The sequence below is a fragment of the Apteryx mantelli genome, chromosome 2 (assembly GCF_036417845.1).
Source record: "Apteryx mantelli isolate bAptMan1 chromosome 2, bAptMan1.hap1, whole genome shotgun sequence".
Classification (NCBI taxonomy): domain Eukaryota; kingdom Metazoa; phylum Chordata; class Aves; order Apterygiformes; family Apterygidae; genus Apteryx; species Apteryx mantelli.
The window spans coordinates 169615208-169627960 of NC_089979.1; the positions used below are offsets into that span (position 1 = coordinate 169615208).

The following is a 12753-nucleotide window of genomic DNA, read 5'->3' on the forward strand; positions in this document are numbered from 1 at the left end:
CAAGGAAATAGCAACCTGGAGATTTTTGACAAGTACAGAGTTGGAGGAAGCAGGCCGAGGGAGAGTGCAAGCAAGAAGCCGACCGGGCACACCAGGGATTAGCGGTTTAGTCTTTGCTTGGGTCAGCAGCAAGCAGGATAAAGCAAAACTGGTGCATTAGAATGTAACTAGCACACCGGAAAATGGACCAGCAGCAGTTAAGGCCTGCACTTTAACAGTCCTGACCACGAACTTCTGTGCAGAACATCTGCTGGCACTCCTGCCATCATTCGTTTTCCTCTCGGCCCTGGTGAGACTCTCTAGCCTAAGCGGTGCTGGATGTGAAACACTTCTGCTTCCCAGAACATTTCAAGAGCGCAAGTCTGAGATGGAGGAGCGCAGTGGATGATGGGCTGCCTTGACTGATTTGGGCAAAAGAAAGACATCAGCATTGTTCAGTGGGACTGGGGGAAGGGGCTTGAAAAGGCAAGCTCCAGCGGAGAGCCCACTCACAGCAGCATGCGGAGCAAAGCTCCTGGACAGCTCTAACAAGGAAGGGCACTGCACAGGGAGGAGGTACTTGCTCTTTTAATTAGCCCTCTGCCAGAGGCACAGTTTTGGGAAAAATAAGAAGCTTTTCCTTTTCACCAGCTGATCTGTAGATCAGACATCTGTCTGGAATGCTCCTCCTGAAGCTCTGTGCATTGGGCTGAGGGATTTCCAATGTTACTGGCAGACCTTGGGAAGCAAAGATAGCTTGGGAAACGTCTCTCGGCATTTCGTTGCAAGGCTTGATCCTGCTCTCTAAGGCTCCCTCTGCCACCCTGTGTGTGTGCGTGTGTGTGTATGGAGAGGAGGCATCGATGGCAGATCCTGGAGACTGAAGGACTCCAGGAAGGACTGAAGAAGCAAGAAGATCTCTGTGCAATTGGGGGACTACACCACCATCCCCATAAGATGGAGAAATATGCTCCTCACAGTCAGTGTCACCACTGGTTCCAAAAGAAGGAGACTGTCCTTTTCTCACTGCCCCACCGCTGAGCTAAGAGCTTGGTGGCCCTGTTCTCCCCCTCAGCATGACAGGAAGCACCCTGGGCCTTGGGGTACACTGGGGCCTGTAATCCTCACCCCTGCTCAAGGGGGTCAGAAGGAGAGGGCAGCTCTTCCAACCTTCTCCATTCCCCCCGCTGCCCAGCCATGCAGGAAATTGACTGTTAATACAAGCACAGTTAGAATTTCACTAGTGCTTTACTTTCCTATTAAATCAAGTGTTATTGAGCAGAGCACCATAACTGGGGTGTTTTTTAAAGGCCTTCCTCATCCTAATCCAGTTAGAGTCATATAAAACTGTGACTCGGTTCACATTAAAAAAAAAAAAAATCTTTACTTCAGCAGAAGCACAATATATCCACATACATGTTTGTACTAGCATGAGCTTTGGGTGTTAGACCTCTACAATTCTGTGATTCTATGAAATTAAAACTTCTCAGGAGCCCTTTATTTGGCTGAATATCTAACAGCGCATTTATCTTTAATTTATTTTCTACATCCACTGGAGCTCTTTGCCTACAGCGCTCAGAACCAGATTCTGTCTCTGGAAATACTGAAGTCAAATTTGATGGCAAATGGACATGTGATTTCTCATATTTACACACTGTCTCGCTGCTGCACCATTCTGATATTAGATATAAATGATCTGGCATTTCTTCTCCTCAGAGAGCAAAATTTTCTGAAGGTCCAACAAGGGACACATCAGACTGACAGAGAAGCAGATAACAATTCCTGACTACAATTCCACATTGTGGACAATCCATGCTACGGTGAATAATTATAACACAGAGGAAGACCTGAACAAAGAGAACATTTCATCCTTTATGCCTCCTTACATACTAAACCTAATATACAAATCCCTTTCCCAAGTGAGGAATAAGTGCTATTTTGGTCTGAAAAATAACAGCTTTTCCAGATGGCTATAAAAGGACTGGATGTGAAGTAGCTTGCTTTACCATAAAGTCTGGAGCTCAGTGTTATTTGCAGTTTGTGGCTACCCTTACCAAATGAGGAAAATATTCATTCAACAGACAACAAAGCTTTGCCAGCACAGCGCTAACTGTTAGTATTCAACCATTAGCAATCAACTGCTGGGGCCCACTTTGCCACCGTGCTACTCCGCGGTCATACCAGCGGCTTCCAGAGGAGCTCTGGAGCCACCAGTGCATGAGCCCAAGATCTTGACTTGGGAATATGTTGAGCTTAGTATATAGTGACAGTATCCAAGCTATGGTACAGCACAATAGCGAATTATGTGAACTTCTGGCCATGTGTTTTGTGGTATTATAAAAACAGCTTGGTGGGAGAATCAGGTAGCTGCACAGTGACCAAAGCACAGCCTCTTCTCCTGAATAGGTCCAGCTCTACTGAGATGTCAGGTGAAAGCAACAGCCCTGACCCTGCAACCTTTCCTCACCTGCATCATCCAAAAAGCAGATGTGGTTGTACCTACAAGACATGAGTACGGGTGGAAGGCTGCAGGACTGCTGTGTCAAAGAGGAATTTTGGAGACATTTAGTAAGGGTAGCCAGGAAGGCAGAAGCACTAGCACACTGAGCAATTGTGGAGGTGGCCATTTGTGTCTTCTCACAATGAAATACCTTTGACTAATAATTTAGCTGAAGATATAAGGGACCCCGCTCTGAAGGTGACAGTGCCTGAGTCATGGCACGCCACATCCTTTAGGGTTAGAGTGTGGACTGTCCCGTCCTGCTCAGAGATTTCTGTCACAAAGTTGTTGTGAAGGGGAGATCCATCAAGCCACCACTGTACATTCTTCACGCCCGGGCGTGAGAGCTCGCAGGTGAACGTGGCTGTCTCACCCACAAAGACGTCTGTGTTCTTTAAATCAGAAACTATGACTGCTGCTTCTTCTGTATAACAGAGCAAGAGAAGGTGCCAAAGGAAAACAAAAGCATAAACATACACACGTTCCTTCCAGCAGAAATAACCTAAGTGACAGTGCAAGTTGTCCAGGAAAATTAAATTTGTAATGCTTGTTCTGGGGAAAAAAAGACCTTACATTTCTTTCAAGGGTTTAAAAAACACCTTCCATCCTTCACCTGCTTGCAAATGAAGTATGTTTGTTTGTCTGCAAACACTGTTTCATTGAAAGAACACTATATTTCATGACTAGTTCATACCTGACTGTCCTGTGTGTCGCAGCCATCTGCACTGACATTGTATGCAGTCGCAGGCAGAAAGCTAGCTTAAGATTTAAATGGGGTATTTATTTAAACTGCTTTAAAAGATTAACAGAAATATCAACAACAATTGAAGCCATAATCAATCATAACAAGAAATTCAGTATTTTTCATAACAGTTACTCCAAACAAATAGTATTTCAACAGCACCATCTGCTATTGTACACAGTATGGTCAGTGCTTTGAACCGCATTCACCTATAAACGCTGGTCCAACCTCAGCATGGATGTAAATATTTACATCTTCCCTGAAATCAGGAGAGAAAAGAATGGAGTTTCAGCTGTTTCCACCTGAGACAAGTTTGGTCTGTTACTGTCAAAGATACCGGAGTGAGAAATTCTGGCAGAGAAGTCGGAGCATTTTCATCCCATTTCATCTTACCTTGTACATACACAGAACCTGTGGTGATCTCGTATCCGGTGCTACAAGCGTAATCCCCGCAGTCGTCAGGCTCCACGCCGTGAATGATTAGCTCAGCGATGCTGCCTTTCAGTTTCATCTCATATTTGTCACTGGGCTGAATGACCGTCCCTCCTTTTCTCCACTCAACAGGCGCGTCCGGCTTGGAGATCTCACAGTGCAGGACAGCCGTTCCCCCTTCTTCGGATTCCACGTTTTTCAGCTCCTCCTTAAACAGCACCGGTAGCACTGCAATGGAGAAGCAGACACAGCAGTGACTCAGGGCTAAGCGACACGCTTGCAACTCCTCCGGCTTGGCAGGTCCCAACTTTCTGAACCACAGCTTGCCCGCTGGGAACGCCACGTCTGCGGCAGGGCTTTTGAGTTCTGCTGCGGCCAAACGCTCATGGAGATCAGCCGCTGACACCGTGATGGGACACCATTGCTGCTTCATCTAGGATCGCTGTGGGTCACAGGCCATCTAAAGGGCTTCATGTGCGCACACCCACAATTTTCAGTGTAACCAGTTAGAGGGACAACAGCACAAATCACAGTGTTTGGACATTTAATTGCTGAAACCACTCATTCTGAGCAGAACACCGGCTGTGACAGCTCAACACAGGGTCTAAAAGCAAGATCTTGTCGCCTGAGTTAAAAGACACCGTACTCTTAGTATAAACCTAATAAAACTATATAAAAGCCCATTCTAAGCATAGAGAAATACTCCAGTCTCTCTTATTATCAGGTGGCAGGCAAGTTTCCTAAATGCTCTTGTACATACCCTCCATGAGCAGCAGCTGCAGTTTTGTTCCCAACTCTCACAGTGAGATCAAAATCGCAACTGCAGAAATTGAACTGGGTTTAAAAGACACTAGATTCTTTGAAGAACGGACTGTGGATCAAACCCTGTCCTGTTGTAATTCCCAGGCACAGAGCATTAACGATAATGCAGTAATAAGGCTTCCATTTCACCTTTGTGGAGGACAGCCACAGACAAAACTTCTCTGCCCCCAAGCAAGGGTCATCTTCTTACCTTTGACTTGCAACGATGCAGAGGTCTGCTGATCCCCTGAGTCACACGTGTATTCGCCAGCATCCTGAGCCTCAGCACCATAGATAAAGAGCTCAACACATGTCCCCTCTTGCCTCATCTCATACTTGTCACTTGCTTGCAACACCTTATCTCCTTTCCTCCACTCCACAGGAGCATTAGGTTTTGTCAGCTCACAGTGCAGCATGGCCGTGCGGCCTTCCTCCACTTCTTCATTTTTCAGCCAGTGTTTGAAAAGCACAGGCACCGCTTGAAGTGCAAAGAGGAAAAGAAAGTGTAAAACAAAAACAGAAAGTGGAGGAAAGTTTTATTTTTAAGGTACTGCTAAGAACCAAAATGGTAACGGCATTCATGAAGTTCACGTACAATTCTGCTGTATTTTCCTGAAGGACAGCTGCTGGGGGCAGGAATGTCTAGGTCTAAGCCAGGTGGAATTGCTCATACTACATGGGCTCCAGCACCCTTGACAAACTGCGTGGTGTCCACGGACTCACTCCAGTACCTCAATGTCTTTCTAGTACTGAGGAGCCCCCAAAATGGATACAGTACTCCAGCTGTGATCTCACAACTGCTGAGCAAAGAGGAAATCATACCTTTAACCTCTAGTCTGGCAGTGGTCTTCCCATCAGCTGTATGGCAGCTATAGTCCCCTGAGTCCTCGCGGTTCAAATCGTAAATGACCAGTGTGTGCACATTCCCCTCCTGCTTGATGCTGCACTTCTTGCTGGAGTGGATTGCAGATGTGCCTTTCTTCCACTCCACCGGGATGTCAGGCTTGGAGACCTCACAGGACAAGTGAGCTGTGCCACCCTCCTGCAGATCCAAGCTGCGGAGCTCCTTTACAAATGTGACGGGAGCAACTGCGGGGAAAAAGCACACAAACAGTGATGCAGCTGCATAATCCAGCATCACTCCCAAAAGCTCTCTGACAGGTGACCATAAGAAATCGTAACATGTCACAGTCAAATTGTCAGATTTTTTTTTTTTGTTCCGTTGCTAGAAGAAAGGCCAGGACAAATTTAGATCTCATGCAGGTGCCAGGGCAACTCCAGCGTCACTTCAGTTTGTTCTAAGTCTGCAGGATCAGTCCTGCCACATGGTAACAGTTTCTAGTCTGCAGCACATATATATCACTGGCTGGCTCTCTGGACATCAGAATGGGCCTGATTTAATGACTTAGTAAGCTTTTAAGCCAATGCAGAGTAAAAATATTTAATACATCACTGATTCGATGAAACGTAATGTTTGGAAGAACCTCTGACCACCCAAACAGTATCATGTTGAATTGTTTATACACATACAGCACTGAAAAGCAGTATTAATTTATATCTACGTATCTACATGTCTACATTTAATTTATATCTACATATCTACATTTTGAACCAGATCAGAGAGGAAGAAACAATATAAGCTATTGTTCTGGCCAATCTTTTAAAATCATTCTATAGAGCTTAATGGATGTTTTTTCAGAATTTCTAAAAGAAAAGCAAAGATGATCCCCAAAACATCATAAATGGGAGATTAATTCAGAGCATATTCTTGACACACTCTTTGGCACTGATTCTGACATATCTTGGATGCTTGTTTCAGGATGAGATGTATAGTCTTCAAAGAGAGCCTGTTTCACTCCACAGACTATAAAAAGGACTAAAACGACTAGCTCAGACATAAATATCTAACTCTTGCCTCAGTTAAGTTATCTGAATCTCACACAAGATTTCCAGAGGCCCTTCCTCCCACGTACACCTCTCCAGTAACTCAAGCAGTATTGGCAGGGCTTACCAGTACCTCCTAAACCCTTCTTTCTAGGGGATTGCTCACCTTTGACCGTTAGCTGTGCCCCCGAGGTATGCTGCCCGACTTTGAAACTGATGGGCCCGCAGTCTTCTAGTGTCACCTTCCTCAGGATCAAAGTGTGACACTTCCCTTGAACTCTGATCTCATTCATTTCATTAGACTGCAGGGGAACATCCCCCAGGAACCACTGGGCATCTTCAGTTGTCTCCCGGGACAGCTTGCATTCAAAGACTGCATCTTCTCCTTCATATGAAGCGACGTCCTTCAGTGTCTCCACTATGGTTGCTGCTGGTTCTTTATGGAAAGGTCAAAAGAGTTTGATAAATACTTTCAAATGATGTCTCCTATTTTCCTGGATTAAACATTTTGTTATGCTCATTCTTGACAATACTGCATTATCTGAAAGAACTTATGTCCACAAAGCACTAAACACTATATCTATGTGCATGCATAATTTGTGATGTTGCATACTTACAGATGCATAATGTGTGTGCCTATACACACATTAGGCACATACACATTACATGTGAGAGTCTATAAAGTATGCATGCTATACTGTACTGTGTGCACACAGGAGAAATATCTAATACACAACATTGAAAGGCAATATATATATTGTGGAAACGTTGCCAACAGCTTGTAGTGGGTGATATTAATATTAAACCACAGAATCATTGACTTAAGGCCCGGTTCCGACGTCTCTGAAATCACTCTGATCTCTTTGAAATCCCCATCGTTCTGTTTGGGCACAGGACATACTCTAGGTGTCAAATTACTTAATCGTGTGCCACTCCCATGGAAACAAACTCTGTTCAGCCCTTCCCCGCTTGAAGTCCCACCTTTCACAAGCACAGCCGCCGTGGTTTGCTGGTCCCCTGTGTCGCACAGGTACTCTCCAGCATCAGCTTTGCTCAAGTTGCGAATTGTCAGCTCAGCCACAGAACCATCTTGGCACATTTTGTATTTGTCACTTGGCCACAGCACTGTCCCAGCCTTCTTCCACTGCACAGTGGCATTTGCTTTTGAGATTTCACAGCTCAGAGTGATAGTACCTCCTTCTTCTGCTTGCTGGTTCTGCAGGGGTTGCGTAAAGATCACCGGCAAAGCTAAACCAAGATAATCAGAGGAAGATGTTTAAGTTTCATTGCTGACTGTATCTCACCAATTCACTCATGTGAACTTGATCCTGCTTCACAGTTGTAATCTGATTTGCTCTTTTCCCTCTATGCTTCTGAATATATGAATCTTTTTTCGGGACATATTGATAACATGTGACCATACCAAGTGAATCCATTCTGTACCATCTTTAGTATCAGTAAGCAGAAAGGCTGCTAAAGCCCTAAGTGGTACATGTAGTAAAACTGTAGCACCATTCCAAATCTCAGTTACAAGGTCTTTAAAACCCAAACAAGCAATGATAGAAAGTGCTGGATTTCCAGGAGTACTAAGCACTTCGTGCTCCCCACTGATCTCTGGGCACTGCACACCCCGAGCATCTCTGGAAATGAGTTCCATTTTATGCAGGAGCTGTCACTGGTATGGATTCTTAAGCATCCAAGTGCCTGAAATCCTCATCACAGAACGGGACCAGTCTCTCTGCCACTCTGTCCTTGAAACGTACATTATGGAACGTTTAAACTAACACAGAGCTACCAAAAAGGTGAAGTGAAAGCCTTTTGTCACCTTTCACCACCAAGGATGCCATAGTTTGCTCATCGCCAGAATCACAGACGTAGTCCCCAGCATCCTTCAGCTGTAGCTCGTGGATGAGTAGCCCTACAACAGAGCCCATCTGCTTCATCTCGTATTTGTTGCTGGCTTGGAGCAAGACCGACCCTTTTTTCCACCTCACTGGCGCATCATGTTTTGAGAGTTCAGCATGAAGGGTCACCGTAGAGCCTTCCTTGGCTTCCTGGTTTTGGAGCTTTTTTACAAAGACTGCTGGAATGGCTGGGACCACACACAGAGACACAAAAGGACAGATACGCTCAGTACAGCTGCTTATAGGACAAATATTCAGGCACTGCTAGATCCTGGAGCTAGTGTGAGAGCAGGCAGGTACAAGCCCTTCACGAGAGAGACCTCATGGGATATTTTAAAAGACAGCATTTCACATTAATTTCATGGCCCCTATTTACATTAGTCGATCTTTTATCTCAGGAAAAGCTACATTAACGTTGTATTTGGATCAGGGTGGATTTTTAAAAGCAGACAAACTGACACGTTACACCTGTTTTTAGGAGCCTAGACACTGAAAGTACTTTGGTGGCTCACTTCTCAGCTGCAGCTGAGTGCCCTGGTAAGTTTGAGCACTTGGACTCTGGAGCACCATTTGCCCAGGCGGGACTACAGCTCAAAGGACAGAGGTGGTTAAGGATCAAAATTGTCTGTCTGGTCACTCAGACAGAAGCCCCTGGGATCTAGAACTGTGCAAGCAGTTATTACACCTGCATCTCTCCATGTTCATTGCTGAAGACACTTACTAGAGGATTTAAAATAACTTCTGAAAGCAAAAAGACTGCATCCTCAGCTGCTGTCTGTCAGCAAAGTTCATCGGAAGTCAAGGACAGTAGATAACACCCGCACGCTAGTACTAAGTTATGAAAGTGGAATAAGTCTTTCTTAAAAACAAAACAAAACAACTTACCTTTAACAGTTAAAGTGGCTGTTGTTTGCTGGTTTCCATTATCACAGATGTATTTGCCCGAGTCTTCTGGTTTTAAATGATAAATTTTTAAAGTATGGATTGTTCCCTCTTGCCTAATTTCATACTTGGAGCCTGGGGAAATCACTTGGGAGCCCTTCTTCCATTCCACCGTGACATTAGGCTGGGAGACCTCACAGTGAAGGATGGCCGTTTCTTCTTCCTGCAATTCTGTGTCCTGTAATTTCTCCTTAAAGACTGGAGGTGGCACTGAAATTACAAACACAGCAGAGGTGAATTTACAGTCACCCATATCTTGCTTCCCTACAGTTGCAACTTACAGTTGAACAGTTAAGTATTAAAAAAAAGCTTTAACTTCTGTGTAAGATACTGGGGTGGTTAAAACAAGTGAATGGATTTTGAATGAAAGCCATTGGCAGATGTTTCTAGAAGTTAAGGAAATACTAATAAAAAATTTTGCACATATTTTGTCTAGTTCAGATGGCATGGGGACTTTGACCAGGCAAGCAGTTTCGAAAAGGGAAGGAGAAGGACGTTTGAGAATTTCTTCTGCCTCCAAATCACTCTGGAGCTCAAGCACAAGCACCCGACTACGGTGAGTTAGCAAGGAGTGAACGATGGACAGGTTGGGCCTTGTACTGCCAGCACGCGCAAAATCAAATTGCTGCCTACTCTCTCCAGTCCTGTTCCTCTCTCTTACCTTTTACTGTGAGCATTGCTGTAGATGTGTGTGGTCCCACTCGGAAAGCAACAGCCCCAATGTCCTGCTCAGTCACCTTCCTTAACGTCAGGGTGTGAATCTTCCCCTTTTCCACGGAGATTTCATTCATTTCATTGTTTTGCAGAGCAACATCCTGCAGCTTCCATTCAACGTCCCTTGCGTTCTCATGAGAAACTTGGCACTGAAAAGTCACGTCGTCCCCCTCAAACACCACCATGTCCTTTAGGCCACTCACAATGGTCACGTCAGGCTCTGCAAAAAGTCCAGGGTTCAGTAGTCAAGCCACGAAAGCCAAAATGTGGACCAAATCATAGAATTATAAAATAACATAGGCTGGAAGGGACCTCTGGAGGTCACCTGATCCAACCACTGCTCAAAGCAGGGCCAACTTAGAGGAGGTTGCTCAGGGCCTCGACCAGCAGAGTTTTAAGTATCTCCAAGGATGGAGAGATCACAGCTTCTCAAATTACATATTTTGAACTCTGATGTGTGACCACTTTCAGTCAGGGGCTTCAGTGACATAGCCAATATCTTTCAGGAGTGGTTTTCTCACTCTTTCTTCCTCTCTCTCAGAGATTCGTTCCATATTTATTTTTTTAATTACTTATTGTTTGATCCTGTAATTGGGCGAATAGACCTTGAATACCAGCTTCCAAGTTCAGGATTCGGATATCTGTTGTTTGCACTCAGGCATCTTCAGATTACGTTAAACACATTAAAATCACATCAAAAACTGATCCCACTGTGCTGGTGCTCCAGTCTGGCTGGGTATCAGGGAGGCACCGTGCCCTCAGCAGGGCCAACAGGGTCAGCGGGAGCAACGGGCTTTTGCATTTCAGTTTGCGTCCTGCTTCTATCACAGCTGGGCACTTGCAGATCTGTGCAAAGATCGCACAGCCTGCAACGAGGCAGAAGCTACACCCTGAATCTCGTGGGCAATACTGAAGGGGAAGAAACACAGTCCTCACTTGAGCAAATACAATAGAGATTTATACAACGGAGGTCACCCTACGTGTGAAAAGGGGTGCAGTTGGGCATAGTATATAGAGCATCCATAATATATAGAGCAGCCTATAGAGTGGCTAGAAGTGATTGTTCCACACTAGTGACCCAGTCTGAAAGACAGCTCTGTCTGTAATGAATTAGGGCCAGATGCAGTTGGCAGGTGACTGGAAGCTGGGGACGACCCATCTGATCACTCACATGATGTCGAGCAAACGCTCAAAGCCACATGAGCAGAAACTTACAGCTGCCTCATCCTCTCCGGGCCCCCAAGCAAACCAGTGCATTTATTCACTGATCATAATAAGATTTTGTATGGCTTCATGATACCCCTCCTGTACTCTGGGTGCATTTATTACAACAGTAACATGTTGCAAAATCTTAGCACGTTGAACTGAAAATCCCCTTGCCCCAGTAAACGGCTCTTGCCTTTCACAGTCAGCTTTGCAGAGGTTGTCTCATCCCCAGCCTTGCAGGAATACTCTCCGACGTCGCTAGGCTCCAAGTGGTGGATACGCAGTTCGCGGAGGGTGCCGTCCTGCCACATTTCATACTTGGAACTTGGGCGAAGCACGACTCCATCTTTGCTCCACTCCACCGCTGCTTTGCCTACGGTGATCTCACAGCGCAGCCTGGCCGTTCCTCCCATTTCCACTTGCTCGCTCTTCAGCTGTTGCTTCAGCCGAGGTTTGATGGCTGCAAAGTTGAGAGCAATTAATGCACAACCCATTAGCTTGAATGTACGAATGTGGCTTCTGCCCAGCTCAGCACAAGGAACCTGGGGTCTGAAGCTGCAGAACAAATGTGCATTTGGTGATTACGTGATAATGACAAAAAAAATTTTTTTTATTCTGTATATCTAGAAAAGGAGCGGATCAGACAGCTCCTCAGATGTGTTCACTTCTCAAAGGCAAGGGCATGCACCTTGTAACAGTACCTTTCACACAACTTATCTTGATCCTGAAAATTCTCAAATGGATTAATCACAGAATCACAGAATGGTTGAGGTTGGAAGGGACCTCTGGAGATCATCGAGTCCAACCCCCCTGCTCAAGCAGGGTCACCTAGAGCATGTTGCACAGGATCGCGTCCAGGCAGCTTTTGAATATCTCCAGAGAAGATCATCAAGATCATGTCTAAGCAGAATCTGGTACTTGATGACTAAAACGAATTTAGACTAAAACTAGTCTAAATCTGTTGATGTTATGGAGATACTCCTCACTTCCAACACTATAAACAATGTAAGCAAATGCTTTATTTCGCTGCTGTCTTTCCAAGACCCTAGACTGTCAACAGTAAGTCCTTCCAGCGCATGGACAAATAAATGCACCGCGCTCATTCAAACCAGGCTCAGACAACAGCTTGTCATCAACAAAAGCGAGAAGGGAATATCCATCCCATGTGCATGAGCAGTTGAGAAAAGGGGAATTTCAGTGCTTGTGGTTCTCCTATCTAGCTCCTGTTGCGATATATCTAAAGCAAGCACAGGACTCCTAGGTGAGCCAGCAGCTGCTTTCATGGCTCAGATTCAGCCACCAGGAGTTTGAAAAGCTGTGGCTCAGATCGAAAACACAAGTTCCAGCCAACAAATGAGACAGTCACAAACCTTTCACAGACCATGATTAGCAACACACATTATTCCTGGTTTGTTTAAATGCACGATGTTTTCAGGATTTTCATGAGAGGACAATGAAAAACAGAAAGCAATACAAAACAACACACTTTTGTAACTGGCCTATGATTAATTATTGATCCAGCTGAACCAGTAATTAATGCAAAGCGCCAAAAATAAAGATCTATTAGAATTTCAAAATCCCCATGATGCAAAGTTTCTTGCTTTTATTAATAGTAGAGGAATGAGCCTAGATACTGTGCCTTATAGACT

At 45.0% G+C, this 12753-nt stretch overlaps 1 protein-coding gene across 1 annotated transcript in view; it reads right to left on the minus strand.

The window, feature by feature from the left end:
* LOC106483823 (obscurin-like) overlaps positions 1-12753 on the minus strand; it is a 177615-nt gene that overhangs the window by 75675 nt on the left and 89187 nt on the right. The window contains exons 51-59 of the mRNA XM_067292221.1: positions 11298-11564; positions 9846-10118; positions 9128-9394; positions 7320-7586; positions 6505-6774; positions 5277-5543; positions 4666-4932; positions 3615-3881; positions 2631-2903 (exon numbers count right to left, since the gene is read on the minus strand). Coding sequence (XP_067148322.1) covers positions 2631-2903; positions 3615-3881; positions 4666-4932; positions 5277-5543; positions 6505-6774; positions 7320-7586; positions 9128-9394; positions 9846-10118; positions 11298-11564 — 2418 coding nt within the window. The remainder of the gene's footprint in view (positions 1-2630; positions 2904-3614; positions 3882-4665; positions 4933-5276; positions 5544-6504; positions 6775-7319; positions 7587-9127; positions 9395-9845; positions 10119-11297; positions 11565-12753) is intronic.